This window comes from Hippocampus guttulatus, chromosome 22, assembly GCF_054856545.1.
Source record: "Hippocampus guttulatus isolate MCC_2025c chromosome 22, RoL_Hgut_1.0, whole genome shotgun sequence".
Lineage (NCBI taxonomy): Eukaryota > Metazoa > Chordata > Actinopteri > Syngnathiformes > Syngnathidae > Hippocampus > Hippocampus guttulatus.
Window position 1 is genome coordinate 6774417 of NC_141282.1, and position 27872 is coordinate 6802288.

General features: G+C 49.7%; 1 protein-coding gene across 9 annotated transcripts in view; it reads left to right on the top strand.

Annotated features, from left to right (window-relative positions):
- Positions 1-27872, top strand: part of anks1b (ankyrin repeat and sterile alpha motif domain containing 1B) — a 43785-nt gene that overhangs the window by 4371 nt on the left and 11542 nt on the right. For 7 of the 9 annotated variants that reach the window (XM_086103157.1, XM_086103159.1, XM_086103160.1 and 4 more), the window contains exons 3-20: positions 3178-3258; positions 4226-4382; positions 7429-7581; positions 8121-8264; positions 9699-9774; positions 10327-10428; positions 10708-10830; positions 11547-11734; positions 12844-12987; positions 15661-15817; positions 17464-17597; positions 18239-18434; positions 21716-22194; positions 22448-22573; positions 23042-23111; positions 24349-24455; positions 26127-26225; positions 26467-26619. In XM_086103157.1, the coding sequence (XP_085959283.1) occupies positions 3178-3258; positions 4226-4382; positions 7429-7581; positions 8121-8264; positions 9699-9774; positions 10327-10428; positions 10708-10830; positions 11547-11734; positions 12844-12987; positions 15661-15817; positions 17464-17597; positions 18239-18434; positions 21716-22194; positions 22448-22573; positions 23042-23111; positions 24349-24455; positions 26127-26225; positions 26467-26619 (2689 nt within the window). Of the gene's footprint in view, positions 1-3177; positions 3259-3954; positions 4383-7428; positions 7582-8120; positions 8265-9698; positions 9775-10326; positions 10429-10707; positions 10831-11546; positions 11735-12843; positions 12988-15660; positions 15818-17463; positions 17598-18238; positions 18435-21715; positions 22195-22447; positions 22574-23041; positions 23112-24348; positions 24456-26126; positions 26226-26466; positions 26620-27872 lie in introns of those variants that run through there. The other 2 variants (XM_086103161.1, XM_086103164.1) reach the window with 2 other exon arrangements.

Below are 27872 nucleotides of genomic sequence, written 5' to 3' on the forward strand. Positions count from 1 at the left end.
TCCATTTGGAAAGTAAACAAGTGAGAGTGTCGCGCCGTGTCATATCGAAGGAGAAGTCGGGCAGGGACCCAAAAGGGGTGGCGGAGTCATCTTTAATCGCGTGTTGTGGCTGTCAAGGCCCCCACGTCATGGTTAAGCGTGATTTACAACACGCACCTTGACTCATCGTTCTCGCTGCTTGCTCTTTCATTCGAATCCCCTTCCCGTCCTTCTGCCCTTTTCCATCCCCGCTGAGTCACCGTGCGAGCATTAGTGGGCCGTCTGGCCCTGAGGTAGGTTAGAGAGTGGGGAAGGAGGGGTGATGAGATGAAAAAAAGCAGACTCAAGGAGGTCAATCTTTCAATCCAGGTGAATTTGAACAGAGCAGATGACAAGAATGCACTCGGATTTATTTTGCATATTTATTTTATTTGAGGTCGTTTTTAATGAGATTTATATTTTTACATATTTGGGTTTCTTTTTTTTTTTTAGACTCAGTTTATTAGGGTACAGTTTTTTTTTGTTTAATTCTTATTATTTTTGACATTGTGTTTGTGGCCTATTTAGTATTTTACTTTCTTTCTAATCCTTAGCCGTGTAATGAGCCAAATGCTGCTTCACCAACCACCACAGTGCAGTGCATTTTGTATGCAAATCGTGGTTGTCAAACACGTTGTGTTTCACTTTTGCATTGTCGCTCACAGAGTGTGAGCAGGCTAATGCGATGTAATTGGGGCAGGTTGTCTTGCGGGGACTTCTTTCTTTCTTTTTTGGGGGGAGCACACCTCCAAGGGAGCTTTATTTTTTTTTTTTATTTGTGTGGGGAGCTGCTAGCGGAAAAGCTTTTGGAGAACGTTTGATATCATTCACCGCGGGGCTTTGCAGACGGCGTTGGCGCCGCGAGCGAGATCGTGCGCCTCTGTGTGCCGAAAATCGCTCTTTGTCTCGTGTTTGTGGAAACAACATTGTCGACGGCGTGAAAAGATTGTGTCTCGTTGTCTCGAACATCCTACAGGTGACGCCGCTCAGGTGGGAGCAAAAAGCTTCTCTAATGATGCCGCGGCCCAAATAATAATCAGGTCTTATTTAAAAAAAAAAAAAAAAAATTAAATGTAGAGGGATTTTGAAAGCATCTGAACCCCCCAAATTGTCTGTGAAACCCCCCCCCCCAAAACGAACCAGCTTTTCCATTGTTTGCATTTTTCTGTTGACTTGCAAACAAGCCCCCAAAACGGCGACATTTCGTAAAACGCAATGTGGCCGGCTCGCCCCGGCCACCTGCGCCCTCCAACCCGCTGACAAGATGGCAACATATGCCCGCGCCTCGCCGCCATATTTCGAGTGCGGCCTGGCGTTTGCGGCGTTCTGTCGGCGCCCTCCTTCCCGCTGACTCGACATCGACTCTTGCTGGCGCGGGAATGAGTCGCATGATCCGTGTGAAGTGGGTCGTATAGCAGGAGGTGCGGGGGGGGGGGGGGGCTAGTGTCCATATGTTCCTGCATCTTTCATGAGCCTCGCCGTTCATGCCTGAGCTCTGTGCTGAAGTCTTCCAGGCTCGGCATTGACCCCCCCGCACCCCCCCCCCTCCCACCATCCCCACACGCCCTCCCTTCCTTGAGCTAGCGAGCAGGGACGGAGCGCCCACAGGGGCCATGTCGCAGAGAAGCTGGTGGTGGGAACCAGGAAGTGACGAGGCCGAAAGGGGCATTTTGTATTTGTTGTGTATTTATAGTGGAGCGCAAGTTGGCGTTCGCTGGCAACGCCACAGGTAGCCTCTTTTGACACGGCCCTCTCGTGCTTTTCGGTGTTTTGGGTGCTGGAAAAAAAAAGCAATCTCGGTCGCACGGGGGGGGAGGGAAAAAAAAAAAGAAAGATTCAGCAAAAGGTCGCTTGTTTTAGGTGGGGAGCGTTTGTCGCTGATTCATCCCAGGACAGCGGGTTGCCATGGCGACGCGCACCATCTGCGCCTGCTACGTTAGCGTGAGATACCGAAGGCGCGGAGGCTCCTTCCACGCCTTATATAGGCATTGTTCTTTGGTCGCCGCTGGGCTGCCGCCAAGCACGAGCACTCGCGCACAAAATAACAACACTGGAGGCAAGAGGAGTCGGATGCTTACTGGACTTTCTTATTTTAGCTTTATTTGTTGTGAACTGCATTTAAAAGAAAACATATCCAATCGTTTTTGTCTTATTTATTGTCGCTAGGCCCCGTCCCAATACTTGTAGCCTTTTTAGGAGCTGAACCGTCAGCAGACTGAGCTGTTAGTTCGGTCGGGTATCCGATCAGTGCTCTTCTTGAAAATGCATTTCGCGCAAATCTCCATACCGGCTGCAAAGTCGAATATTCACGCCCTCAAGAAAGCGTCACGGGAATTGAAAGTCTTTGCGGGGTTCAACATGAAAGGACGGCTCCTGACTTAGTGGCGCAGCAGCGGCTGTGTGGGTGTTTGTCACCTGGCAGGTCAAAAAGATGCGAGCTGGTGCGCGTCTCTCCTGGCAACAGGAAATGAAGCAAGGCCACTTCCTGTCTGTCGTTATCACCCCTGCTCGCTCGCCGCTCGCCCCCAATTTGCTGCCGCCGCCGCCGTCTCCTGCTCTTCGTTTTTCAGAGCAGAAGTCTTCGGTTTGCGTGAGGCGGTCGGCAGCAACTACAAAGCGTTCGCCTGCTCCTCTTCCTTCGGCCACAACTCGCGTTGACACTTTCTCACACAGACTGGCTAACGGTTAGCCAGTTAGCTGCCATAATGCTGCTAATCCGAGTTGACCACAGCCATCTCAAAACTCTCGGTCTCTGACACCCACGTCACTCACCAGACCAGGCCTCACTTTTTTCAAGGTCTCCCTTGAAATCCAATGACCGAGCGCCTCCTTATTCTGCCTGCCCGCCGCACGCCGCTGGCACAGAGAGATGAACAAATGGACGTTATTCGTCCATGAATCGATTCGATGGAAGTTCCTCATTGGATTGCGTGGGATGTGGCGGCGAGTGGCACTATTCCAAATGCTTTTCGTCTGATTGATTAATTAGTAAAGTGAAGTCACGGCTTGTCGAGGTGCATTATGGGAAGGAAGACATGTTGGCGCGTTGCCGCCGGGTTACTTCCTTAGCCTGCCCGATTAATCAAACCAACAATTCGCACGTTTGACTCTTGTTAGCTTCTTGTTTTCTCATACGATGCGTTTGTGTCTCCTCCCCAGCATGTGGAAGGGCCTCAACGTCAACTGCACCGACAGCTCGGGATACACGCCGCTGCATCACGCCGCGCTCAACGGACACAGGTAACGAACGCACACACCGGCTTTGTGTGTGTGTGTGTGTGTCGTGACGTGCGGGGAAACGTAAGCAGGGAACAATTAGTCCCGCCTCTGGCTGCGCCGCGTGATTCATAAGAAGCAGGAATAAAAGGGCACGCGGCAGCATTCCCATTCCGTTCACGTTGCCCCGTACAAGTAAACAGTTCTCTCTCAAAACAGAAATTCTTGGCAATTTAGCATCGGCCATCTGTGTAGTAAGTGGTTCAAATGGACAAAATCTCTGCCAAAATCCTTTCACAAGGACCACTGGAAAGTTATCTTTAAATGTGAAACTTTGAATATAAATGTCTTTTTTATTTTCGTTTTTGTCGCTCCACTAATTTATTGTTGCTAGGTAAAACTAGCTTTTTCAAAAGAATTCTCGGTGGTGCTTCCGAGTTCCAATTTGGCCGCCTCCAAGCCATGTGATGCTAATTGAAAGTGGCTAACGTGCCGTCCCTCCAAACAAGGTCTTGACAACACGTCGTCACGGCGGCGCGGATTAGCCGGCGAGCCGCCGCCTTCCCGGAGACGGAGGATTAGCGACGTGTTTTGGGGGCAATTATGTGGATTTCCTGCTGCAGATCAGCGGGGCATAAGGGACGGGGGGGGGGGGGGGGCTTACAAAAGTAATCTGTAAATATTATTCATTTAGTCATTTCTTTCTTTCTTTTTTCCAAGTCCCAGCGGCGCCGAGCATCGTTCCGAATGATTGAAATTAGCAGCTTGTTAGTCGCCGCCTCCTCTCTGCTCGGCTTCCCCGGCTGACATTTGGAATGCAAATCGGCCGCCTCGGCTGGGGACTTCCTGTTTGTGGTTAAATAGCCCCGCCGCTTGTTGATGTGATGACGCGCTCTTATCGGGTCTCGGGAGTGCGAGTGGCACTGACGGATAAACGGGGACAAAAGTGAGCGTGGTTCACTTTTGTCTTCTTCTTCGTCGCCGTCTTCAGGGAGGTGGTGCTGAAGCTGCTCCAGTTCGAGGCGTCGGCCAACGTGGCCGACAGCAAGGGCTGCGTGCCGCTGCACTTGGCCGCCTGGCGGGGCGACGTGGACATCGTGCGCATCCTCATCCGGCACGGGCCCTCGCGCTGCCAAGTCAACCAGCAGGTGAGCACAAGGAAAAAATCAGCGCTTGCCTCCAAATAGATGCCTCAGAAAAAGAAAAAAAAAAAACAGGACTTCCTTCGACAGCACAGGTGTACCTAATGTTATGTCTAGCGAGTTTATTCTGTCGTCCGAGGCGCTTGCACTTCTTGCTAGGCTGTGAATCCACATACGAGATCGATGTGTCGTTTGGAGTGTTTATGACGCGCCGTATGTTTCCCCCGTCATCGTCTTGTCCTCAGTCAACACGCACACATCACAAAGTTTGTCCGCAGCGCGTACGGAAAGGGAAGTAACCCGAGAGTAAACCCGCGAGTGCGTGAGAAGGCCGTAATAAGCGCAAAAGGTCACCAGGAGAGGTACCTGATGGATGAGGGAAGCCTGCGGTGTGGGATAATCGGAGGTGAGTGGATGTCGGGAGGCGACGGAAAACCCCAGCCAGCTCGCCATTTAGCACCTAATTGCTCCCGCGAGTTTAAATCCGCAGCTGTTTTTGTTTCTGGTGTGTGTGCGCCCCCCACCCCGTGTCGGTGTGAAGTGATGGATCGTGAGAAAGAAGCTGTACTGCTTCTGCAAGTTGTGAATTTGTCTTGGGCTCGGCGTTTTCAGCCCCCCCCCCCCCCCCCCCAGCATTGAGCAGCTTTAGCATTAGCGCTAGGCAGAGTTTGGCTCACTCGGGTCAGACGACTGGCAGTCGGAGGAGGAATTACCGAAGACATTTTTCAGTCTGGGGTTTGATATTAGATTTTTACACATTTCAAAGTATGATAAATATTTAAACGATGAAAATGTATTTTTGCTGTGTAAGGCACCTTGAGTTCTCTTTCCCACCAAACATGCAAGACCATTTTAGTTTGACAGTAAACCTCAACTGGCCGCGAAAGCACTCAAAGCAAAACTTCCCCGCAGCTCGAATCGCCGCCGCGATGATGATGTCATGATTCAAGAAGCAATATGTAATAGGCAAAGCTGAAACGGCGCCCGTCTCGTCGTGTGTCATTAGCCGAAAGCCGCCTCTCCCCAACACAATCGGTGGCGGCGCCCGCTCACTATCGGAAAACTGTCTGCAAGAGCGTAATGGAAATAAATGGCCCGCGCCGCCAAGATGGAGCGCCGGGTCTTCCCTTTGTCTCCACCGCCCTCGCCGTTCCTCCCGCTGTCTCCCGCTCATCCCCAGCCAGCCCCTCAGAACAAAACGTGTTCTCGTTTAAGATGAATAAAATAGGCAAATGGGGCTCACGGGAGGCGGGGCTGTGTCACAGACGGGAGCCAATCGGGATGTTGCAAAACGTCTCCTGGCACGCGTCATCTGGATAAGCAAATTTTAATTTGCCTTAAATTAAACGACTAATCCCAACAGCAAGATGCACGTTTACACTTCCTTATTTTCAATAACGGGAACACTTTGACTTCCTGCCGCCTGCGGCTTTATTAATTTTTAAATAACACTTTGCACTTATTACTGCCTACTCCCGCTCCCAATCGGGTTTTACCGCTGGTAAGTCGTAACGCCCGCAGGGACATGTCGGCAAATAAACATTTTGCAGCATTTGAGCTTGTTCAAAGCTAAAATGGCCCCAAGATACGGTTAGAGCTCCCCCTGTTGCTCTGGCATGCATTTAACATCCTAAAACGGTTTCTTGGTGTTTTTACTTTCCACAAAGTGTTTGCAAAAATCTGTCTTTACAGCTGGGGCACAGTCTAATATCCAAATCAAAGGCCCCCTCTGTGGTTGCAAGTGGCCAATGCAGTGTGCTTATCTCCGCCGCTGCGCCTGATAATGGACTGACTAATGCAGTCACAGTGTCGTTATTGCCTCTAAATACAGCGCATCCGTTGTCCTTTTTTTTTTTTCCCCCCACCGCCACTCTGGCACATAATGCACCCCTAATTGTCCTGGTTTGTCGCGCCGACCGCACACCGTGATGGATGACGCTGCGTTCGCCGACGCTTCATCACGCATTGATGAAAGGCGCTATGTCACAGCGGCGTTATTAAAACCATATTACGCTTCGTAAACGATGATGAATCGACCGTTTGAACAAATGGGGGGGGGGGGGGTGCATCTAAGCGAGGAAAAATGTGGGAAATTTGGATCTCATTTAGATGCACTCAACATCTGCAAAATCGGGTGTAATAGTTTATTGCTAAAAAAAAACAATGCAAACAACTATTGATAGGCTAACAAAAGACATTAAGATGGCAATGTAATAACATACATATGGGCATGTATTCTTTATCCTCTTCAATAAACGACTAATATAAACAGTTTTGCTGGGGGAGAAAAAAATTACACACTCAGTCCTTGCGATTCATTTTAGTTTTGTGCCACCCTTGAATGGTATACATTTTTCTACACGCTGTGGAAAAATAAAACGTGGTTAATTTGTCATTGGGTTCGGATAGTGGATGCCATGTATGGAAAAAGTAGGATTAAAAAAAAAAAAATCATTTTCAAAATGTCATTTTTGTCATACATCTGGTTATGAAGTTAGCTGATGAAATAATTTCCCCCCCGACCCCCACAAGGTAAAGTGCGATTTCATCCACGGGAATATAAGAATAAAAACATTGGCAAGAGGTCTCAATGCAGTTGCACACGGTGGCAAACGACACACTTCATCCCGCCATGTTGGTATCAGTCAAAACTCCCCTGGGGGCCTTGACATGAATACGTACATCATATGTTTGCGCTATGGCTGGCGGCCGATCAATTTTTCACATCGTTCTGGAGCCTTAATCCCCGCGGGCCGCATTTTCTTCACTCGGTTCTCTCGCCCGCCCCCCAACTTCCCTGAGGGGGACAAGCGGTGCTGGCGATCTGATCCCCGGAGGGAACGCCAAACAAACCCGGCCGAGTTCAAAATGGTGTGAGAAGCGCAAACAGACCGGACCTTGCCTTCTGGATCGATTAATCACTTGGCTCTTGTCCGTGTAAAGTCCACCATTGTTGCTTTGCTTTGTTCTACATATTTGACTTGAATGTTAAGTGTGTCCTCCCCGCTTCCCTTTTGTCCAAATCCCTTCCTCATCCCCGCATCCGATCCAGAACCACGAGCGGGAGACGGCGCTGCACTGCGCGGCGCAGTACGGCCACTTGGAGGTGGTGTCGGTGCTGCTCCAGGAGCTGACGGACCCCACCATGAGAAACAGCCGGCAGGAGACCCCCTTGGACCTGGCGGCGCTCTACGGACGTCTGCAGGTATGAAAGTGTTTGCTTTTCAGGGTAAAGCCCCCCCTGCCCACTTTTGTTGGGTTCACCACTTGCGGAGGTTTTGAATGCCGTTGTGCGCAATCAAAGCGGAACAACGGAGAGCGCCGTTACGTTTTCTTTTCTTGCCGCTCGTGCGCGGAATTCGTCACTTTGACCCCACTAGCTTAGCGCCGCCATAGGCATGCGGCTCAAAGGAGGCGCCGGCGTACGTCTCCGTACGCCTCCGTACGCCCGTGACTCATTTTGCTGCGACGGCTCCCGAAAGGGCTCCGTCCTTGGCTCAACCCTGCACAACATCACAGAAATAGGCACCACAACTGCGCGCACGCCGTAATACTAGCACACTCCTGTCATTCGACCACACCCACTTCCTTCTTCTCTGATATGGTTTTCGCTGCAACCACACAGCGGCCATGAATCTTTAATGAGCGAGGCGGCATCGCATGACTATGAATGAAAATGTTGCCGTGGCGGCGAGAGGTCAAGAGTTGAGCCCGGCGCCGTCACGGTGTCTCGTGTGCACCCAGGTGGTGTGCATGCTGGTGAGCGCCCACCCCAACCTGATGGGCGTGCGCGGCCGCCGACACACGCCGCTGCACCTGGCCGCGCGCAACGGACACCGCAGCGCGGCGGAGACGCTGCTGGAGGCCGGCATGGACGTCAACTGCGTGGTAGGAGCTCGCTCGTGCCGCCGTGGCCAGGTGGGAAAAGGGTTGTTAAGAATATGCTGAAGAGCAGGAAGATGACATCTTTTTTCCCCGCCCGCCCTAATGAATTGGCGCCAATGATGTGCGTTTCTTTGCCCCGCCCCCACAACTCTTTCATTCTGATTACGTAACGGATTCTGTGTAAAAGGACGCGAAGCTCCTGAGGCGCGTCACGTTTGTTGTTGCTTCCATCGTTAATTATATAATTGCACTATTGTAGCTTATAAAACATTTCGAACTCACATCAGTAAATAAAGTGTAAATATCAACCAGTTTGTGCTTACCGATTAATTCCGCATGGCTCCTTTCTGCATCTGAGAAATGCCCCCCCCCCCCCAATGTTATACAGGCCAACAGACGCAAAGAAGACTTTCACAACTGACCTAGTGAGCTGCTGTACTAGTTGGTTTTCAGAGGATAAAGAATATATGCCTGTTAGTATTTTGTTTTGTTTTATTTTCTGACGACAAATTTCGGTTGCTTCAACGGAGTACCGCCACGCAGATGCTAACTACTAGCCTAGCCGGTGTCACTCTTAGCTCCAGGCACCCTTGTTTAATTGTAATTTTTTTAATTTTATTTTTTAATGGTACATATTTCCAGTAAACAGTGACTCCGGCCTCAAACTTATGTGGAAGTTGTGCTTCTCTTTGGCTCAAATGCAGGCTGGGATGATGTAACCGCATAAATTGTCGCTGGTGGGAACTCGGCACATGTGCGTGTGTGTGTGTGTGTGGCTCAGTAATTGGAGTCAAGCCATAAAGGTCTGCTTGCTTGAGTGTGCATGAATAATTTATGGCGGCAGCACACTAGTCACTTTCTCCCTCGCCACTTTCTCACTCTTGCTTGTGCATGTTAACGAGGGGGAAACCCCTGTTAGGGGTGTGTGTGTGTGTGTGTGTATTACCTCCTCATGAGTGGGCAGGTAACACACACACACTCACACCACTCCAAAAGGATACTGCAGTTGTCGCCTTAAACTATTGAAGAGTGGGAGTCGCCTTTCCTGGTTTCCTCTTGATGGCGCCACCACGGGAAATAGGAAAGGAAGTTTTTATCCATGACCTGGGGGGGGGGGGGGGGTGCAGAGGGAAACAAAAAGGGGTGGCATGAAGTGGATCACCTCCTTTGTCGCCTTCACCTGCATGTGGAGTTGCGGCGCTCCAGTTTCGTTTGGCATTGGAGTCCACCTTTTACCCCGATGAGACTTTCTTCGGGCTTCCGATGGGATGTCCGCTGGAGTTTCCTTTCCACGTGTTGCATCATTGCTGAATTCGTCCCCGCTGAAGCTCTGCTCCTGTCCACTTTTCATTTTCATTTTACCAAGCGAGCCCCTTTTTTCAGCCTCTTTTTGGATTCCAACACACGTGCCCTTTTTTTTTTATCTCCCCCCCCCAGACGGAGAACGGCAGCGCCCTCCACGAGGCCGCCCTCTACGGGAAGATGGATGTAGTTCGCCTGCTGCTCGACTCAGGTGAGATTGGAGTCAGGAGAAGTTCAAGACGGCGACGGTTCATATTGAAAGCGGGCGCGCGGCCATTCGGAGCCGTGGCTTTGACGACGCTTCGCCTTTGCACTTCCTGTTTCCCAGAGCCTCTCGCAGGCCTCCGGGATGAACGACATTGTGTTGCCGGGCAACAGGCCAGTCATTGTCATGTCGGCGCTAAACAACATGGTTGGATGCACCCCAAACGGGGATTATTTACATTTTATTTTCGCTTTCATTCTGGAAAAGATGCCCCTTTTTTCCTTTTGAAAAATAGGACAATACCCCAACAAAAAAAACACCCGTTTTTTTTCCCTTGAGAATATTTTAAAGTTCAATTTCAAAACAACTTTATTCATGCAAATGTCACAATCACATTGCAACTTTGAATTGTTTTTTTTTCCTTTTTGGATACAACATAATTTATTTTGTGGACCATCAAGCTACGACTCGCGGGGGCTCGCCGTGCCTTCGTTTGGCAATTTGTTAAGCAGTCGAGGCTACTGGGTACAATAATTTGTGTATTTTATTTTTTTCCAGGGATTGACACAAATCTGCGAGATAGCCTGGGAAGAACAGCTTTAGACATCCTCCGAGAACATCCTGCGGTCAAATCTCAGCAGATCACTGCTCTTATTCAGGGTACTGTGCGCACGCGCGCCCGCACTCACACATTTGTGCACTTGTTTGAAAAATGGCCGGCGCCGTGCAGTTTTTGTGTGTGAATGTGAGATTTCAAGACGCAGCTGCGAGTGAGTGAAAAGATCAGCTGCACGCCATTTCCTGTAGGAGGGCGCCCGCCCTAGCTCGGAATAGACCGGCCATTGAGGGCGAATTCAATTCCTGGCCCGCAATGAAGCGTCCGCGTTGCATCAACGGAGTGGCTGCTCATCCTTCTTCTCTTGCTCTGTATGCATGTAGAATATGTGACGGACGAAATGGAGCGGCGCAGCATGGCGGAGGAGCCCATCCGCAAGTGTCCCGTGCCCGCTCCCCGCACCTCCATCTCCTCGCCCTCGGCCTCGCCCTCCTTCAGGCACAAGAGTGAGTACTTTGCAGTGCAGCGCGGTACCATGAGAGGCCAAAAGTGGCACTTGTACTGCACATATTCATTCTACCAGCGCATTGGATTGTCTTACTAGTGAGTACAAACTGCACGAGTAAGTGGAGCTTAAGCAGGATCTGTAGGCTTTGGAATCGGTGCTCGGATGGCTTTCGCATGCTCACAACAGTGCAGCGTCCGTTCCACTGCTGCCCCCTAGAGTCGGATTGTGACATTACATTCCTGCTGACATCCCCTCAGTCTCTTTGTGTAACGTGTCAGCACAAAGCCTAATTGGCTCATTAGCAGCTGAATGGCTTTGAGGTAGGCAACAGAGAATTTGCACCTGAACACAGCTTTATAAAAACGCATGCACAAAAATAAAAAGTGAATAGAGGAATTGGTTGATTGCCTTCAATTACCACGATTGTTTTTTCTTTTTCCCCAAACATCCATTTTTTTGTTCATTAGACACTAAAATGGATTTGCAAGGATGTCATTTTGCGGTTAACAATATTGGACCACCTGGCGTAACAATGGCGAGAGAGGAAAAATAAAACCTCCACGTACTGTAGTTCTTCACTGTGTGGGGAACCGTGCAGCTTTATGTCCCCCTCAAGATTGAAAGTCTGAAATCACTTTGGATATTTTCAGATCATTTAAACAGACATTTTTTGCCGTCAAATATTCATCTCTGCCGCCTCCGACGTCTATTAAGATGACGCGGTGACCGGCGAGCTGTCCAAGCTGCTACACGAGATCAAAAAGTGCCGCGACCGTGACTACTCCTTCGAGGAGCTGTGCCACACCATCTCCTCGCACTCCATGGACAGCTTCGGCAGCGGACGGCTGTCGGACGAAGAGCGAGCGGACGCGCCCAACGGCACCCCGACGTGCGCCGTCAAGGTAAAACGCCTTTATTAGCATCCCCATTTCTGTTAGCCTGTCTATGAAGTTTCACATTCCATGTTAGCATTATGCTAGTAGATGTTCATGATTGTTCTGGTGTTTAAATACTAAATACGATTTGGAATTCTTGTGGTGTCACTTTTATCATCGATTTCAACTGAGAGTGTCGCATTCGATCAAATTATTTGGAGAATTAGCGAGGGTAAGAACAGATGCAAAGGAATGAAAAAAGAAACGGTTTGAGTGCGTTTTGCACTTGTCTTGTGCTTGTGCAATTTTACCAAAAGGGGGCACTGTCAGACAGATCGGCCTATTGCGTTTGCAGTCAAATAGCTCTTAAGGGCACACACGTGCACACTGGCGCACACGCACAACTTCACTTAATCATCTCCTCAGCGCACACCGGGTGTGTGCATGAGTTGGCGCCACTCCAGGCAAGCGTGTCGACGGGTGGCCGCCTCTGCTGCCGCCGCCGCGAGGTGACTCTCATGAATAAAACATGCTCACTCTTATAACACACAGTGCAGGAACGTTACCATGGTTGCAGTTTTGTGTGTGTGTGTGTTATATTATTCTTTGTGACCTATGGAATGTGCTATGCAGCTGCAGTCAATGACAGTCACTTGTGTCGCAGAGGTCTCAGTGCAACCGAGCCCCGAGAGGACCCCCGGGAAAGGACACTGCACCAAATATAAGAACAATAAGAGCACGCGCACTGTTCGGGGGGGGGATGTTGGTGGCACATTTTGCGGTTACGGTTTGAGCTGTTTCTGATATTAGAGCCGCCTTATTGAGCTACAAAACAGGGGCAACATTTGAGAAAGATCTCCCAGTATGGCGCACTTGTATGGCAACCACGACAAAAAAGCTGAAAGGAGCACTCGGAAATAAAATCATGACGGACTTATGTATTTTCCAGCCTGGCGTCTTGAAACTTTTTTTGTGGGTCTACTCATGATAGACGCATCTAAAAAAAAAAAAAATCATTGGGGGTGAGTTTTTCAGAATATAATCATCTCATCCTAACAGGGACCTTCGGCATGATTTGCGACGACTCAATTAAAAACGTCTTTGTGAGTGACTAATATGGAGTAACGTCTCTGCAGCGGCCAACCCCGCCCCTGGCCGTGGCCCCCGAGGAAGAGGACGACCGCGATCAAACGGAGAGGAGCTGCGGCCCTACCGGATTCTGGGAGGTGCTCAGCCCCTGCAACGGCTGCCACAACCTGGGCTTCTCCAACCTGTCGCAGGTAAACCAATGCATCACTGGATGCACACCCAGAGCAAATGAGTGGAGCAAAATGTTTATCAAGCTTGGCGGTGGTGAACAACTGCACTGGATCATACTGAGTGCAGTGTTTGTTTGTTTTTTCTCACCGGTTACCTTGGGAACCCAAGGAAGAAGCCGTCATTGTATTTTATCCGTTTCCTAGAAAATTTGGATACAGTAATGGGTCCCTTTTATGGCTCGGATGCTTCTAAAAAATATTTTCTCCCCTCTTCTCAGACTTTTCAGGGCTTGGGCATGGTGTGATGGCATATCTATTATCTATTTTTTATTTTCTTTCTTTCTTATTTTCTTTCAATTGACATGAAATTTGGTAGGCACGTCTATCATGATCATACACCCCCCCCCCCAAAAAAAAAGTGTCTGGGTGCAACGCTGGAAAAGACACATGAAGTCTGACAATTTGCTTTGAAGCAGCCATTTTGGCTCAAGAGCACCTTGAAGATTTTTTTTTTTTTCCTCCAGTGGAAGCTTGTGACACATTTATATGGCATCCGCACAGTAGCGAAAAACAGACAATCCAGAATAGCTCATCGCGAATAGTTGGGACCTCACATGGTTGAAAAATGCAAACAAGAGTTTGGTATATCCAAGTCGTCGATGATTGGCGATGGTCTTGTGCTGCGGTCTCGATGAGACGTTCCATTGTCCCCTGGAGCGCCTCTTAATGAAGGAAATGCCAGCCGATTACAGGCTCCATTCATATCTGATGGCCTATGAACTTGGCGCAAGGGGAGGACGGTACACGTTGGCTTCGACATGGCTTGAAAGAAATGCACGATGAGTCTTTTGTATCGATGTATCTCTGTGTCTCTCACACACACACACACACGCGCGTAGACGGCCTTTCATCAGCAGTCGTGTGCTAATTAGCGTGCAGATGAGACTTCTTGTTTGTCCGCCGGCTTCCTGTGCAACTCGGACACAAGTTGCTCTGTCTACTATCTCAACACTGGGGTGGTGGTGGTGGTGGTGGTGGTGGTGGGGGTTGGGGGGGGTAGGTGGGCGCTGCGGGTGGGAGGGGTCGTGGCTAATGAATGACTTGCAATCGCTGGGCGTCTCTTTCTCCCACTGGCGCCCTGGCAGCTCATCTTCATCCAAAACCCGCGTTAGCCGCCGAGTCGGGAAGTGCTCAAACTTTCCATCTGTGTCCTTGACTTCCTGTCGGAGCGTGAGAGGAAATCCCAGCGCCATACTCCCACTTCCTCATTTTTTTTAATTGTAATTTTTTTTTTTTTTTTTTTTTGCTCTTCCTGCTTTTCTCCTCGGGACGCGGCGTTCACGTCGTAAGTTACGCTGTTGTGCTTTACGTGCTAATCTGTGCATGAGTTTATTTAACGTGGGAAAGTAGCATTTGTGAACTTTGCATGAATGAGTCCGACCGCATTGCTTGCTTTAAAAACAAGTTTTGCCACGCTTGTGTTTCAGTTCAATGGACATTGTGGTGCTCATTCTGATGTGCATGCTTTGGGCCCCCCCGGGGGCAGTATATTATAAATATATGCATGCACAAGGAGGCAAGCAATTCCCCAAGATGTCCCAGTAATATTAGTTGCTCTTTGCAGAGGATAAATATTCTGTCCATCGCAATTATGCGATGCCTGAAACGGCAATGCTATTCGTTAGGCCATCAATGGTGTTTCCCATTGTTTTACCATCAAGCTAGCAAATGTTCAGGCTTTGCTAGCTTGATGGTAAAACAATGGGAAAGTTGTTACACAAGTTATGCACACACCGTTATTTTCATAGAATCGCTAGAATAATCGATTGTAAAAACATTTGTCGCGGCAACCCTTCATCTATATTGTAAGCTGAGCTATCTAAAGCTAAGCTTTTTTTTTTTTGAGCAAAGCGTAGTATTGTTGTTGTTCTCCACTGATGGCAAATGGAGCGCTGATGAAACTGGGTGTTCCTCGGTCCACATGATTGAGTCCAGATTGATGGATGGCCCAGCGCACGCTGGGTAGTGTGCCTCTAATAGTTTTTCAGTGAGTTTGAGAGATGGCGGGGGGCGCGCAATAATGGAAAAGAATGCGGTCGGGAGCGTCAGTGGATTCAATCAGGGCGGGTCGTGGCAGGGCGGCACCTGTGTGGTGATGACGGGGCGGTGGGGTTTTGGCAAAGAGACCCGAGTTTGTGTCACGGGACAGTCGTTCTTGTTTGCGGAACGCGTCTGCAATTATTTTTGAAGAGGTTTGACAGATATAAATATATATATCCCCCCCCCCCCCATGAAAAATATTTTTAAACTAATACAGGTTTGATTGAAATAGTTCCCCCACAAAAACTCTTCTTGAAAGAACACAAGTTTGACTGGGATATTTATCTGAATTTTATTTTTAAAATCAGATTTGCCCCACATTTTTATGAAATGTTTTAAAAAGAATACAGGTTTGAGTGAAATATTTGAAAATGTAGACATGACTGAAAAGAGGAAGTAACGCATCACAAGTTCCACTTATCTTTTTCCCAACTGTTAGTTTTCCGTGTGGAGCCTGCAGACAAAAGGCATCTTTTATCTTGCCGTTTTCTGGGCCACATTTGTCGCATTCTTCAGAGGTTACTTCCTTATTTAAACCCCCCCCCCCCCCTCCCCTTTTTGTGTCATGTGATTTGCATTTGTGCCTCTCGCAAGGATTCCAAGTGTTCGGGGGACGCACTCGCTTCGCCGTCATTGAATGTGTTCCCGCCGGAGGACGAGGACAACCCCTACGAGTCGGTGACCACCGCCGTCACGCGCAAGCCCTGCTCGCTGGACGTGGGCCAGCGCCCCGACGTCTGGCCGCGGAACGGTAAGCTGCTTCGGACGCTCCTTACTGCCCCCATGTGGAGCGGGGTTGCTAAATCTCTGCGCCCCCCCCCCCCCCACGTCGTCCTACTTTCTTGCTGTGCCCGAGAAGTGGCAAAAATGCTCACACTCGGCTTCAGTACTTCATGTGACTTGTAAAAGTACTTTCTGACTTATTTACTTAAAGCCGAATTGAAAAAGTACCGACTCCAAAATGTACTGAGGTATAATCGTGAAAAGAAGAAATCCGCGAGTAATGGATGCACCCTCAAAATAAACTTCAACGTAGTTTCTTCGTACCCAAATTGAAGCAAAGCACTATGATTGTCGAAATGAGACTCCTCAAATCAATCCAAGGTAGTTCCTTGGACACGGAGATGGTGGGAAAATGCAGTTTCAGTGAAAGTCCTCAACCCACTTGAACAAAGTTCCTTGATGATAAGATGCCACTAAAGGGCGGCAAAGCACTTTTATTGTCTAAATGAGAGTCCTCGACTCACTCTGACAAAGCTAATTGGACACCGAGATGACGACAAAGCACTGAAACTTTGACACAAAGAAATAAAACTCCCCGATTCACTGAAACAGAGTTTGTCACTTTGTCCAGAAAAATCAACACTGGAGTCAGGTACCGATATCTGAAAAGTCTTCGGAAGCACATTGTTACTTCCCACCACTGATTTTTTCTTTTTTGGACTACGCTGCAACTGTGTCATTCTCCTGGCGAGTCACCTGTATGTTTCCATGACAACCGCATGGTCACTGACCAAAAAAACGATCAATGGCATCCATCACGTTCTTGCAAAGCATCTCGAGTCGTTGAAAGGCCCATTTGACTTTTGAAAGGATGGCAGTCTTTGACCCGGACAGGCCGAAGCAATCGATCACCGGAGAATCGACTCCATTGGCTTGTCTACGAAGTGAAACTGTGACTTTGGTGGCGATGCCGCCTCCCGCGAGACGGACGCTACTCACCCCGCATCACTTATTCATCAGCAGCAGGCGCTTGCGACGCTATTATGTGATGTGCGCCCGTTTGTTGATGAAGGCAACCGCTTTCTCCCCCCCCCCCCCCCAAGAAGCGAATCCGGGCCACGTCAGCGCTTTCCCGTCCCCTCTGTTTCTCCCGGAGCACACTGGGGAAATTAGACGCGACGCCCGGCCTCACACATGCAGTTGGAGTCGTTTGTCTTTGGCAAAAATTCACACTTGGAATTCTTAAAAAGAGCTTTCAAATTTCAGTTCAAAGTTCTTTAAGGTGAAAAGTTTATTTTTTTAAATAATGAATGAAGTCGTCAATAATTCATGCCCTGTCCTGCAGTTTGTTTGTTTGTTTTTTTGGGACTAAATTTATTTAATTATTTTTGTTTTGTATTTCTGCGTGTGTGAATTTTCTTATCTGAAATATTTCTTCACGTTGCTCTATCATATTAAATTGAGCTCAGGTCTTTCTTTTTTTTTTTTTCCATTCAACTTTCATCAAAATTCCTGACGGGCAATGTGGTTGTGCACTGATTTTTAACTTTTTTAACTTTTTTTTTTTTTTTTTTTGGAGTAGTCCCAACGCAAACATCACACGCGCACACACTCACGTGTGAAAAAGTCAAACACCCTCCAAAAAGCATCTCTCCCTCTCCTTCCCTACGCAAGGTCACTTGTCCCATGCAGCCTGGCAGGGGGGGCGCGGTGACCATGGCAACCACTCCACGTGCCCGACTCCAGACTGCTCGCCCCCCTCCCCTGACACGGCCCTGAAGAACATCGAAAGAGTCATCCACCCACAGGTACCGCGCGCACACACACACACACACACACACACTGGAATGATTGTGGAAGCGACGGATGCATTATTGAACATGGCCGCCTCCACCTACATGCAGCTGAGACGTGTGCGCACACGTTTTTTTTTTTTTTTTTTTTTTTTTTTTGCTTCTGCTCGTGTTTCATTCTCTCCATCTGGTGCGTATTGGTGATTTGTCGCATCCGCTTTTCCGGCAACCAAAGAAGACCCCCTGAGCTCAAAAAAGTTGTGGGCTCCTCAGGGTGGGAACTGCACCAAATGACCAACACGTGCGCTCAAAGTGAGATCACAGCTGACTAATGAGCGTCTTGGTTCATCACGGAGCCGCTGAGCGTGTGCGTCCCCCTTTCAGCGTTTACGGCGACACGGGTCTTTCTGGGGTGTCACCGCGCACCGAATGTCTTTTGTCAGCACTTCCTGCCCATCAACACGCGTGCACGCGGCAAGTCCGGCTCGAGCTTTGGTGGTGACAACCTGAACGGGCGGTCGGCTAATGAACACGTCGCAGCTGATTAGAGCGGGATTAATTAGCAGTCGCACACGTGGGTTTTTGTGTCAGAGCGTGTCGTCGTTTGTGTGTCTGTGTGTGGTTTTCTGGACATGCCCGTTTGTGTCTCCCTTCAGCCCAAACAGCGCACGTCTCTGTCGTCGTCCTTGGACGTGCAGCGGCCCGTCAACCACAGCTGCGAGCCCAGCGAGGTCAGCTCGTCACTGGGCTACGCCAGCTTCAGCACCAGCCCCCCGGCCAGCCCGCCGCTCAGCCCCAACCAAGAACGGGACCAGGACTCGGCCGAGTCCAACGACGACTGTCCCCTGACAGGTAGGCCCACAACTCCTGCAGCCCCTTAGTGGAGGTAATAATAAGTTTGCCTTTTCCTCCTACTTGGCCTCCCACCCCCCCCCCCCCCCCCCCGCTTGTTTTCCTTCTGTGCTGACCTGCTCGTGCGTTGCCACGGCAACCAGGATTCTTGTTGTCATGGCGAAGTGGCAGCCGTAGCGTTTGACGGACGGCCGCATTAAGACGTTTGTGTCTGTGTGCGTGTGCGTGTGGTTCGGAGGTCTTGCAAGACTTTCATGCGCTTGAACAAAATACGCACACACACCCACGCGCGCGCAACAATGCCGTCTATCATCCGGTTTGCTATTTGCACTCGTTGTTTTTCTGTAAACATAAAGCGCTGTCACCGATGAGCCGTATTGATCAGGCATTTTCTCTTTGAGGGTTTTAAATAGCGCGCAGGAAGTGGCTGGCGAGTGACGCGAGACGTCCCAGTGGGGCGGACTCCGGGTCAGTCCGATGGGACGAGGTGGGCGATTTCTTTCGGCTGTTGTGGTTGCTGGTAATCAAATTTTTAAATTCATTAAAAAAAAAAAAAAATAATCCTGGCTAATTTTTCACCATTTTATACGACCCTGGCTCGTTTCGCTCTCTCTCTCTCCGTTTATTAGCTTTATAAGGCCTATTGTAGCGTTGCCGTGGCAACGTGTAGCTTGAGAAGCGAGCCGTGTTACGTACGTGGGTACAGCAGAGAAGCAAGACAAGAGAGGATTCAGAGGATGCCAGTGCGGCAAAGGAGTGGGTGAGAAGAAGAGGGGACGGGCTGCCAAAACGTTGCCGAACGAGGTTTTCCCGGAAGGTGGAGCGACTTTAGCGCTCCCCGATATTCCTCTTCAGCCAAAACGTTTATGCAACAAATCTCTCAACATGAGTGGGCGGCGGATTAAGAAGCAACGGCACATCCATCACGGAGGCTCGTACGCAACAGCGGACCCCTTTTGGGAAGTAATCCCCACCCCACATCCCCAATGCAATACGTCATAATCACTGATATCACTGGATAAGAATAATACGGTGAGCATATGCCACAAGATGCCGCCAAAGCCTGACTAATAGGAAAGCAGTACTGTAATTGCTGTATGTGGAAGTCATATATCGAGACTGTTGTATGTCAGGGAGGAGATCAGTTTGACCTGGGTTGTTAGCGGACGTTAGGAGAGTCTCTGCTGCACCCGCACGCTGTATTTCAAATCAAATTATCTGTAAGATATTTCTTTTACGAGCAAATTCATATGTAGCATTACTTTTTTAGAACAGTGCGGTTTGTCATCACAGTCGCGACAGCAACCTTCTCTTTGAGCGCATCGGCAGCAGCAGCCCCAAGCTCAACAATAGGGCGCGCAGGCTCGTCATTAAAGTGATTGATTGTGTTTTGGAAGCGGCTTACTTGGAATGTACGCGCCACCTCTGTGACGCTCAGCCAGGAGATTTCCAAATGAGGCTCGCAGTTTTGTCAAAAGCGCCGCTGCCGTAGCACAAATCTTGGAGCCTGCGACGCTAATCTCTGACACAGACGCTTGCAAATCCCTCAGAGTGCACCGAAAGAGCGTGCGTCTCAAAAAAAAAAAGAATATAGTGTTCTATTTGCACTTGAATGCAACACTGCCTCTTCTCCGTCATGCGAGCAAGCTAGCGTCTACCCTCACCCTTGTGTCATGTTCTAACATCAAGTTATCCTCAGTTGCTCTTATTTTGGTTTCACATTCAAATGTTTTTCACACCGTTTTAATTAAATAGAATAGTCAGTAAGTCTTCATGCCAGCAGGTGGCAGCACCCTGTTTAATTTATGTAATCGTAAAAGGATGCAGTTTGCTTATTACCCTGTTCACTCATTTGTTGCATTTTTTTTGTGTGCTTCCAAGCAACTTGGCCACACCCACGAGTGACATCACACATGCAAAGCTAGCCGAGATGGCCAGAATGACGACGTACTCATCCGAAAGCGGCGATAAAGACGTCCTGAGATGGTGCAACGTTTTAGCCTAGCGTGAGTGTAGCACCCGAGGCCTAGCATAATGACTTCCCGTGCGGCATCTCCGAGGAAATAGACCTCTGGATTTAATCTCCGGTGCTGACTGGCAGCTTGGTTATTACTTTTAATAACATTCAGCCAGGGCGAACACGCAGCTATCTTGAGATTTGTATCGCTTTTGTATCGTTTGTGTATTATTTTGTCGGCTTCATATACTGTATGCACGCCGCATACAGTGGCCTGATTACGCATTAAGAACCTCCTCCTCAAGGACGACTGTGCATAAATTACATCTATGTTCCATTTAGGTGTGTCCCCCCTGGCGTCCTTCTAGGTCCACCGGGACTTCAAAATGAAGTGGATTTTGATTTTTTGTGTCAATTAGCGCCACCTGTGCTCTCTTGCTTGCATCCTTTCCTGTCAGTTGTCCAACATTGGCCGAGGTTATATAACTCAGAAATACCGACGATGGCAATAAATTGTCTGTGTCAGAGAACTCCCAAGCGTGATGATCTTGGCTTTCATAATGGCAAAAAATGAGTCCTTAGCTGCTCACGTTTATTATTTCTGTGTCCAAACTTGTCAAGAGCAGCCTGTACGAACAAGCGTCCTCCTTGTACAGCCGGCGGCTACATGCCGTGACCTGTTTACACGCCGGCGCATGTGAGTGTCGTCGATGTTTGGGGTTATTGCGGAGTGGGGGGAAATGGGTAAACCAAGGCCGACGCGGCGTTTGTTAGCGTGCTAGTTCTGTGAGTGCACTTTGCAGGGTCGACTTAAAGGTAAGCCACTTTTCGTTAGGGACACACGCATTGAGAGACGTGCGTTTACGCCCCCGCTGATTTGATGGCTGCCAGCTGAAAACTTTTTTTCTTTCTTTCTTTGTTCACTTTTTTTTTTTTTTTTTCATCCGTACCCGCTCCGCTCCTTCTCTCCTGGCGCTCGGCTGAAAGCGAAAGGCGCAAGCGGTGCTGCGGCTCTCTGTTGCCAAGGCGACCGAGCCGCTCACCTGTCGACGATGCGACGTGCGGCAGAACTTTAATGATGCTTCTTTGCACGTCACTGCTGATGTCATGGCGATATTTCGTTTTGTGTTTATTTATCTATCGATCGACCACCGACCGCTCGCCGCCACTGACTTCTTTTCTCTTATTTGATTTTTTATGTGCTTTAGTTAAGCCCCTGGTGCTTCTCCTAGGATGCGTTCACGCATACGTGCACCACTTCAGACACGTCTTCAAACAGCCGAGCATGAAAAGAAGTCAGGAGTTGTTCTTGTTTTCTCTGCAGACGACGGGCCAAACTATGGCCAGCTGCCGTTAGAGGACCGGCGCAAGAGTCGCATACCGGAGGAGTTTGCGGGCCTCCTGCACGGATCGTCCCCGGCCTGCGAGACGCCAGAAACGCCGTACCACCTCTACAGCCCCAAACCTCGCAAGCACGCCTCGACGGGCCTGCGGCCGCCCGATTTGGGCGACGCGATCGCACCGGCGACCCAGAAACCTTGCGCGAAACCCCAGGTGGTCTACCGGACTGTATTCCACACCAGAGTCAACCAGGACCTGGATCGCCGAGTGGACTCGCGTTGCGGAACGAACGGCGAGGTCGGCGAGTGCGTCGGAGGGAGTGCGCCCAAGGGCCCCGGCTACGAGGAGAGGGCCTGCACCCTGGGCAGAATGAGGTCCATGCCCCGCAGCGTGCTGGACCTGCAGCTCTCCAAGTCCCTGTCCAAGTCCGACTCCAACCTGGTCGCCGTGTCGCCCATACAGGTGGACTGGCCTTTCCACATTCGACCTTTTTTTTTTAACATTTGAATGAGAACAGCCTCGTGACCAGTTAAATATATTTTGTAGCTTTTCTATGCATTTTGCAAGGAAATTGTCATATGTGATTGTTCAAGTAACCACCACATTTTGTCATTCTTGTATACCAATTTGCACTGAAAATGCGCATGAGTTTTAATCGCAACTACTACTAAAAGTTACTGACGTTCATAACGGGGACTTCAATCATTTTGTGCAGGAGGAGAACATTTGGGAGTCTCCATCTCGCGGCCAAGGCTCGGCGAGTTCAGGCGCAGCCGGCGACGGAACCGCTCCGGCGGGAAAGCTGGAAAGAACGCCCTCGTTTACAGCTGAGTGGGAGGAGGTACGAGCTAATACCTTCCTCGCTATCACTCAAAGGTATTGCGACAGACTTTCTCGAAGGTCAGAAAGCGAATAATTGTCCAAGATTTGAATGTCGCCATCCTGAGAATAACAACGACGGCGTCATTAGCTAGACTAACCACCACGCCGAACAAATTCCACGTTTGCGCCGCACGTTCATTAGCCGCCCGCCGCCGCCAATTAGCATATGGGATTTAGCATAGTTCCCGGCAATTAAGACGACCTTTGCGGTGTAATTGCACGCAGCAGGGGGGCGAGATAAGAAAAAGGCCGGGAGCCACGGTGCGTTCAGCGAACAACCGGGGAGAAGGTGGCATTTTTTTTTTTTTTTTTTTTTAGCTCTTCATTAGTAAGCCAGACGCACTTCGCTGTTTGCTCGATGCATCTGATTGCTAACGTCGCAACTATTTGTTTAACTTGAGATCATCTCTGTCCTGTGTTTGCTCAGATCGACAAGATTATGAGCTCCATCGGGGCGGGAATAAACAGCGGACTGGATGTGAAGGAGCACAATTCAGGTACAACGCACAGGACGACCGACAAGTCGGGCTTGCTGGAACTTTTTAACAAGAAGTGTGACGATGTAGCACATTCTGAGGATCAGCCAGCGCGGTGCAGTGTTGAAAAACAAATTTTCATGTAATTTTCAACAATTTCCTCTAGTTTTTGTCTAAGAAGAAAAGTTCAGACTGAGGAAGAGGCGCAGTTTTGCGTCAGACAGTTTGCGGGCGTTTTTAAGCTATTTTCAGCATTTTTAATTGCTTAGTGACGCGTCACAATAACAGACGACGTGGGGGGGGGCAGACAAATAGGAAATTGGCCATATTTGGAGAAGGACGACAATATGTATTTTTAAATGCCTGTCTTTTCATGAACACCCCCGCCCCCCTCTCTCACTGTGCTGTCAATCTGAATCCTCCGTTTACCATGGTTACCAAGCAGACCCCCACACCACCACTCTCCACTCCCCAACACACACACACACACAAATAAACACGCACCTTTGTGTCCATGGAAGTGGGTTGGCTCGGCTTGCAGACAAAGACACCCGGAGATGTAGCGATGGCTACCATGCGCAGAGGCAGCGCAGTGGCGACAGAGGGAGAGGGAAGAGAGCGAGCGAGGACGGAAAGAGTGGGGGGGGGGAGAGAGAGAACAGCAGAAGCATTCACATGGACGTGGGAGTCCTCGATGAAGAGAGTCTACAGTGCATAGCTCCATCTCTCCTGCTCTTTTACAAAGACGCACACACGCACGTACGAACGCACGCGTGCAGGCGGCGAGGGGGGGGGGGCGGCAAGGGAGCGCAACAGCTGAGCAAGCCAGCAGCTGCTCCAAACGCACACGGACAGCTCTCGCCCGCAGATCTCCACCTCCGTCCTCATCCAGCGAGCCAGACACCTCCTGGCAGGATTTCACACCCAAGACGAGAGCTCATTTCTGGATACAACTTCTGCCCTCGCCCCCTCCCCTTCTTGGCTCCCTCCATCCAACATCTCGGACGGTCCTCGCACCTTTCCGCGCTAATCCCCCACCCCCCTCCCTACTCCCACACCCTCAGCATGTTTCTAGCCTAGCGCCCCCCACCCCCTTTTCCTTTTGTCACCCTATCGGAAGGCATGGCTGGCTCGTTTGACAGCCACTTTGCCCGCCACAACATGATGTGGCAGTGCCAGCTGTCCCAGCCGGATTGCCGCTGCTACCGCGTGGACGGCTACTCCCTGCTCAAGCGTCTGCCCCTGCACCCCCTCATAGGTCCCAGATGCCCGCTGCAGTCGGTGGGCCAGTGGCTGGACTCCATCGGCCTGGTCCAGTACGAGAACCACCTGCTGGCCAACGGCTTCGACAACGTCCAGTTCATGGTGAGTGGCGTTTTGCTCCGTCGCCTGTTATACGCACGTTCGTCACTCGAAGTTGTCGGATTTCCTCTCCTTTGCGGCTCCCACGCGCGCCGAGCCAATGTCGCAGTCGCTCAGCGTTTCTTTTTAATTTTTAAAACCTTTTTAATGCTGCGCGGCCCCTGGAAATGAATAAACACGGCACGAAGTGGAAAAGCACCTGTTGCCTGAGGATGCTCGACGGCCGTGACGCGGAACCGGCGTTTCTGAGCAACGCCCGTGAGACCAAATTGCCTTTCGCAGGAATTGATCTTGTTTGAAATCCAATTAGCACACGTGGAAGGAAATGATTGAGTCCATTTTTGAAAAGACAAACGAGAATCTCGTTCCCGTGGCAACTGCAGGAAGCCCCCTTGCACGTGGACGGTATACATGAGGCTACGCAACCTCCTCGTCTTTGTTGTCATGTCATCAGTGGCACATTGCGGCGATGGTGATCTTGTTTGCTTTACCACTAGGTGGCACTGTCTGTAATGTCCAAAGGTGCCTCAAGATAAAGCCCAGAAAATATTAATTGGTAACAAGGAAGTATGGTGAAGTGAACATCTTTGTATGTTGGGGAGGCACTCGGTTTAGCCTGGGTTGTCGGTGGGAGTTACAAAATCAAATCATCTGGCGTCATTGGACCGAAACTTTGGACTGAGCTTCCTCTGCACATTCACTTTTAAAAACACAACTCGTCTGCCTCACACGTTCGTGCCATCCAGCTCCATTCTGGTCTCAACCCTCCAACACCGAGCAGGAATTTTTAATTTGGCGACTATGGTGACGATGACAGCCTAGCAGGAAACAACTCGTGAGATTGATGAACCGGTATGCCCGCTGCATATCAAAGTAGCCCGCCAAAGCCCCCCCCCCCCCCCCCCCCCCCCCCCGTCCCCCACTCTTCTCGCCCCTGTAAATGCATCTCCCATATCACCATGCATACTAATGAATCCTCTGGAACAATGACAAATCCCTTTGAGTTCCTTGTACAGCCACCAGAGGGCATGATTCGATATGCTGCGATGCATTTACCCACTTAATGACATCACACCCACGTCTTTCCCCATCGAAAATCACTTCTAGCCTACCATAAAACAACATAATTAAATCCAAGAATGAAAAGAATGAATTTTGCTCACTCTGGTGTGCGCCTTGGCCACCTGGGGGCAGTACAAAACAGACTAATAATTGTATACAGTACTGGAGGCTCAGTTCCTCTCTTTGCTTCTCAGTACGGCAGTAATATTCGCCCTTTGCAGAGGATAACGAATATGGCTGTGAGTACTTAGTGCGCTCTTGGTGTTCAGATATCCGTTGCTTGAAGCAAGCTTTTTAAGTGTTTTTCTTTCTTTTTTTTGTTTTGTTTGTTTTTGCCAATTTTTTACACATTGCTCCATTAAATAAAAATAATGACATTCAGCCACTAGTTGGCACTTGCGCACAACTCGTGAGTTTTTAGAGTGTATCGACGAGCGCGGAGCTGCATAATGAAGCGGCACCAGCGTGCTCGTCCTCACACCGAGAGCTTTAAAGTGGGGGGGAGAAAAAAAACTAAAGCTTGATATTAGCATCGAGTGCAAAATGTTTGCTCAATGTGAAGCACTCGCTGTGCTAATATTGTGCGTGTGTGTGTGTGTGTGTTTGGCGCAGGGCAGCAACGTGGTGGAGGACCAGGACCTGCTGGAAATCGGCATCCTCAACTCAGCCCACAGACAGCGCCTCCTGCAGGCCATACGGCTCCTGCCCAGGGTGAGTCGTCGAGCCGCCAAATGAAGCTCTTCGCACACTAAGCTCCATAAAGTGTGCATGACAGTCTAATGAAGTTTGATGGTCTTACTTTTGGCTTTAAGTGCCCTCAAATGAAGTGGTAGACAAGTGTCGAATTTTGGGATAAGCAGATTTTATAGCAGCACTTGACTGCAGTCAGCACTTCCTTTCTCGTTGTGAGTAAGGTACTCACTGTCACTTGGTACTATCCCTTACATGGCAGGTGCGGCCAATCGGCTACGACGGCAACAACCCGACGTCGGTGGCCGAGTGGCTGGAGTCGCTGGAGCTGGGCGACTACACCAAGTCCTTCCTAGTCAATGGCTACACGTCCATGGAGCTGGTCAAGAAGATCTGGGAGATTGAGCTCATCAACGTGAGTCCACAATGTTTTCCCAAAACATCCTCAAATGGATCAAACCTTTGTCACGACTCGGTCTGCGATGCGCTGACGTCAAATCATTGCTGTTCTTGTGTGTCTGTTTGCTTCTGGAATGCGTGTAACATTCCTGCGGCGTGGTGATAGGTGGGGGGAGGGGGGGTTGTTGCTTGGTTCAGCATTTGCCGAGGCAGCGCAGATGAAGTGATCAGCTGGAGGAGGTGCAGAGAGCCTCGTTATATAAGCATGTGGGCCGCAAGATGCTTCACAGCGTCAGGGATGCCGCCCACGTGCTGTGTGCGTGCGTGTGTGTGTGTGTGTGCGTGCGCATCTGTGGGGTGCATATGTGACACACAGAGAGTGCGAACGCACGCTGGCACTCTTCATGTACGTCTCGGGCAAGCGTGGAATTACATAAGTCTCATAAACCACATCATGGGAGTCTGATATACGAGGATAAAGTGAAAGGCTGGCTGCCTTCGAGAAATGTCCACAAGATGGCGCCGCTCACCCATCACATCAGGCTGCCACATTTTTCAGTCTGAGGAGACTGAAATTTGCTTTGATTTTGGAGTAGAGCGAAAACAGGAAGTTGCACCTAAACGACCCTCAGTCTGGGATCTCTGGAAACTTTGCAGTACGTACAAATTCTGTGCTCGTGTTGTAATAAGCAACAAATCAATCCGGTATGCACCAAATCAATACTTTCAGGCTCCTTCACGCCAAATGTGACAGAGATGATTTAAGTAAGCAGCACCACCTTGTGGACGTTAAGCAGCACCACCTTGTGGACGTATCTTGGATGTGCCCGTCCTTTCAAAATAAGTGCAATGCTTTTATTTTGGAGCGGCGTGCAGGAGGGAAGTACAAAACAGCCTTTTTGCCCCAGTTAATTTGGAGTGGGATTTTTCCGCCTCTTGGCATGTGAAGGCCTGTTCTGCCTTTTTTGTGTGTGTGCGTGTCTAACAGGACCCAACTTGTCGGACGCATTCCCGTCGCACTTTTTGACAAAGTGCATGCGCGTCCAAATATGTGTACAAGTAAAGCCAAGACGGGCTTCCTCTCTGGCACGGTGCTAGCCTGTTGCCATGACGACTGCTGGTTGCCGTAGTGACGTGGGATATGGTATGATAGCTGTTCATTGAAGTGCACTGGTGTAAATGTATGTGTGTGCACGTGTGTGTGTGTGTGTGTACGTGCGTACCTGCATGACTCCGGGTGCCAGTGATAGCGAGCAGCGTGTGTGCGCT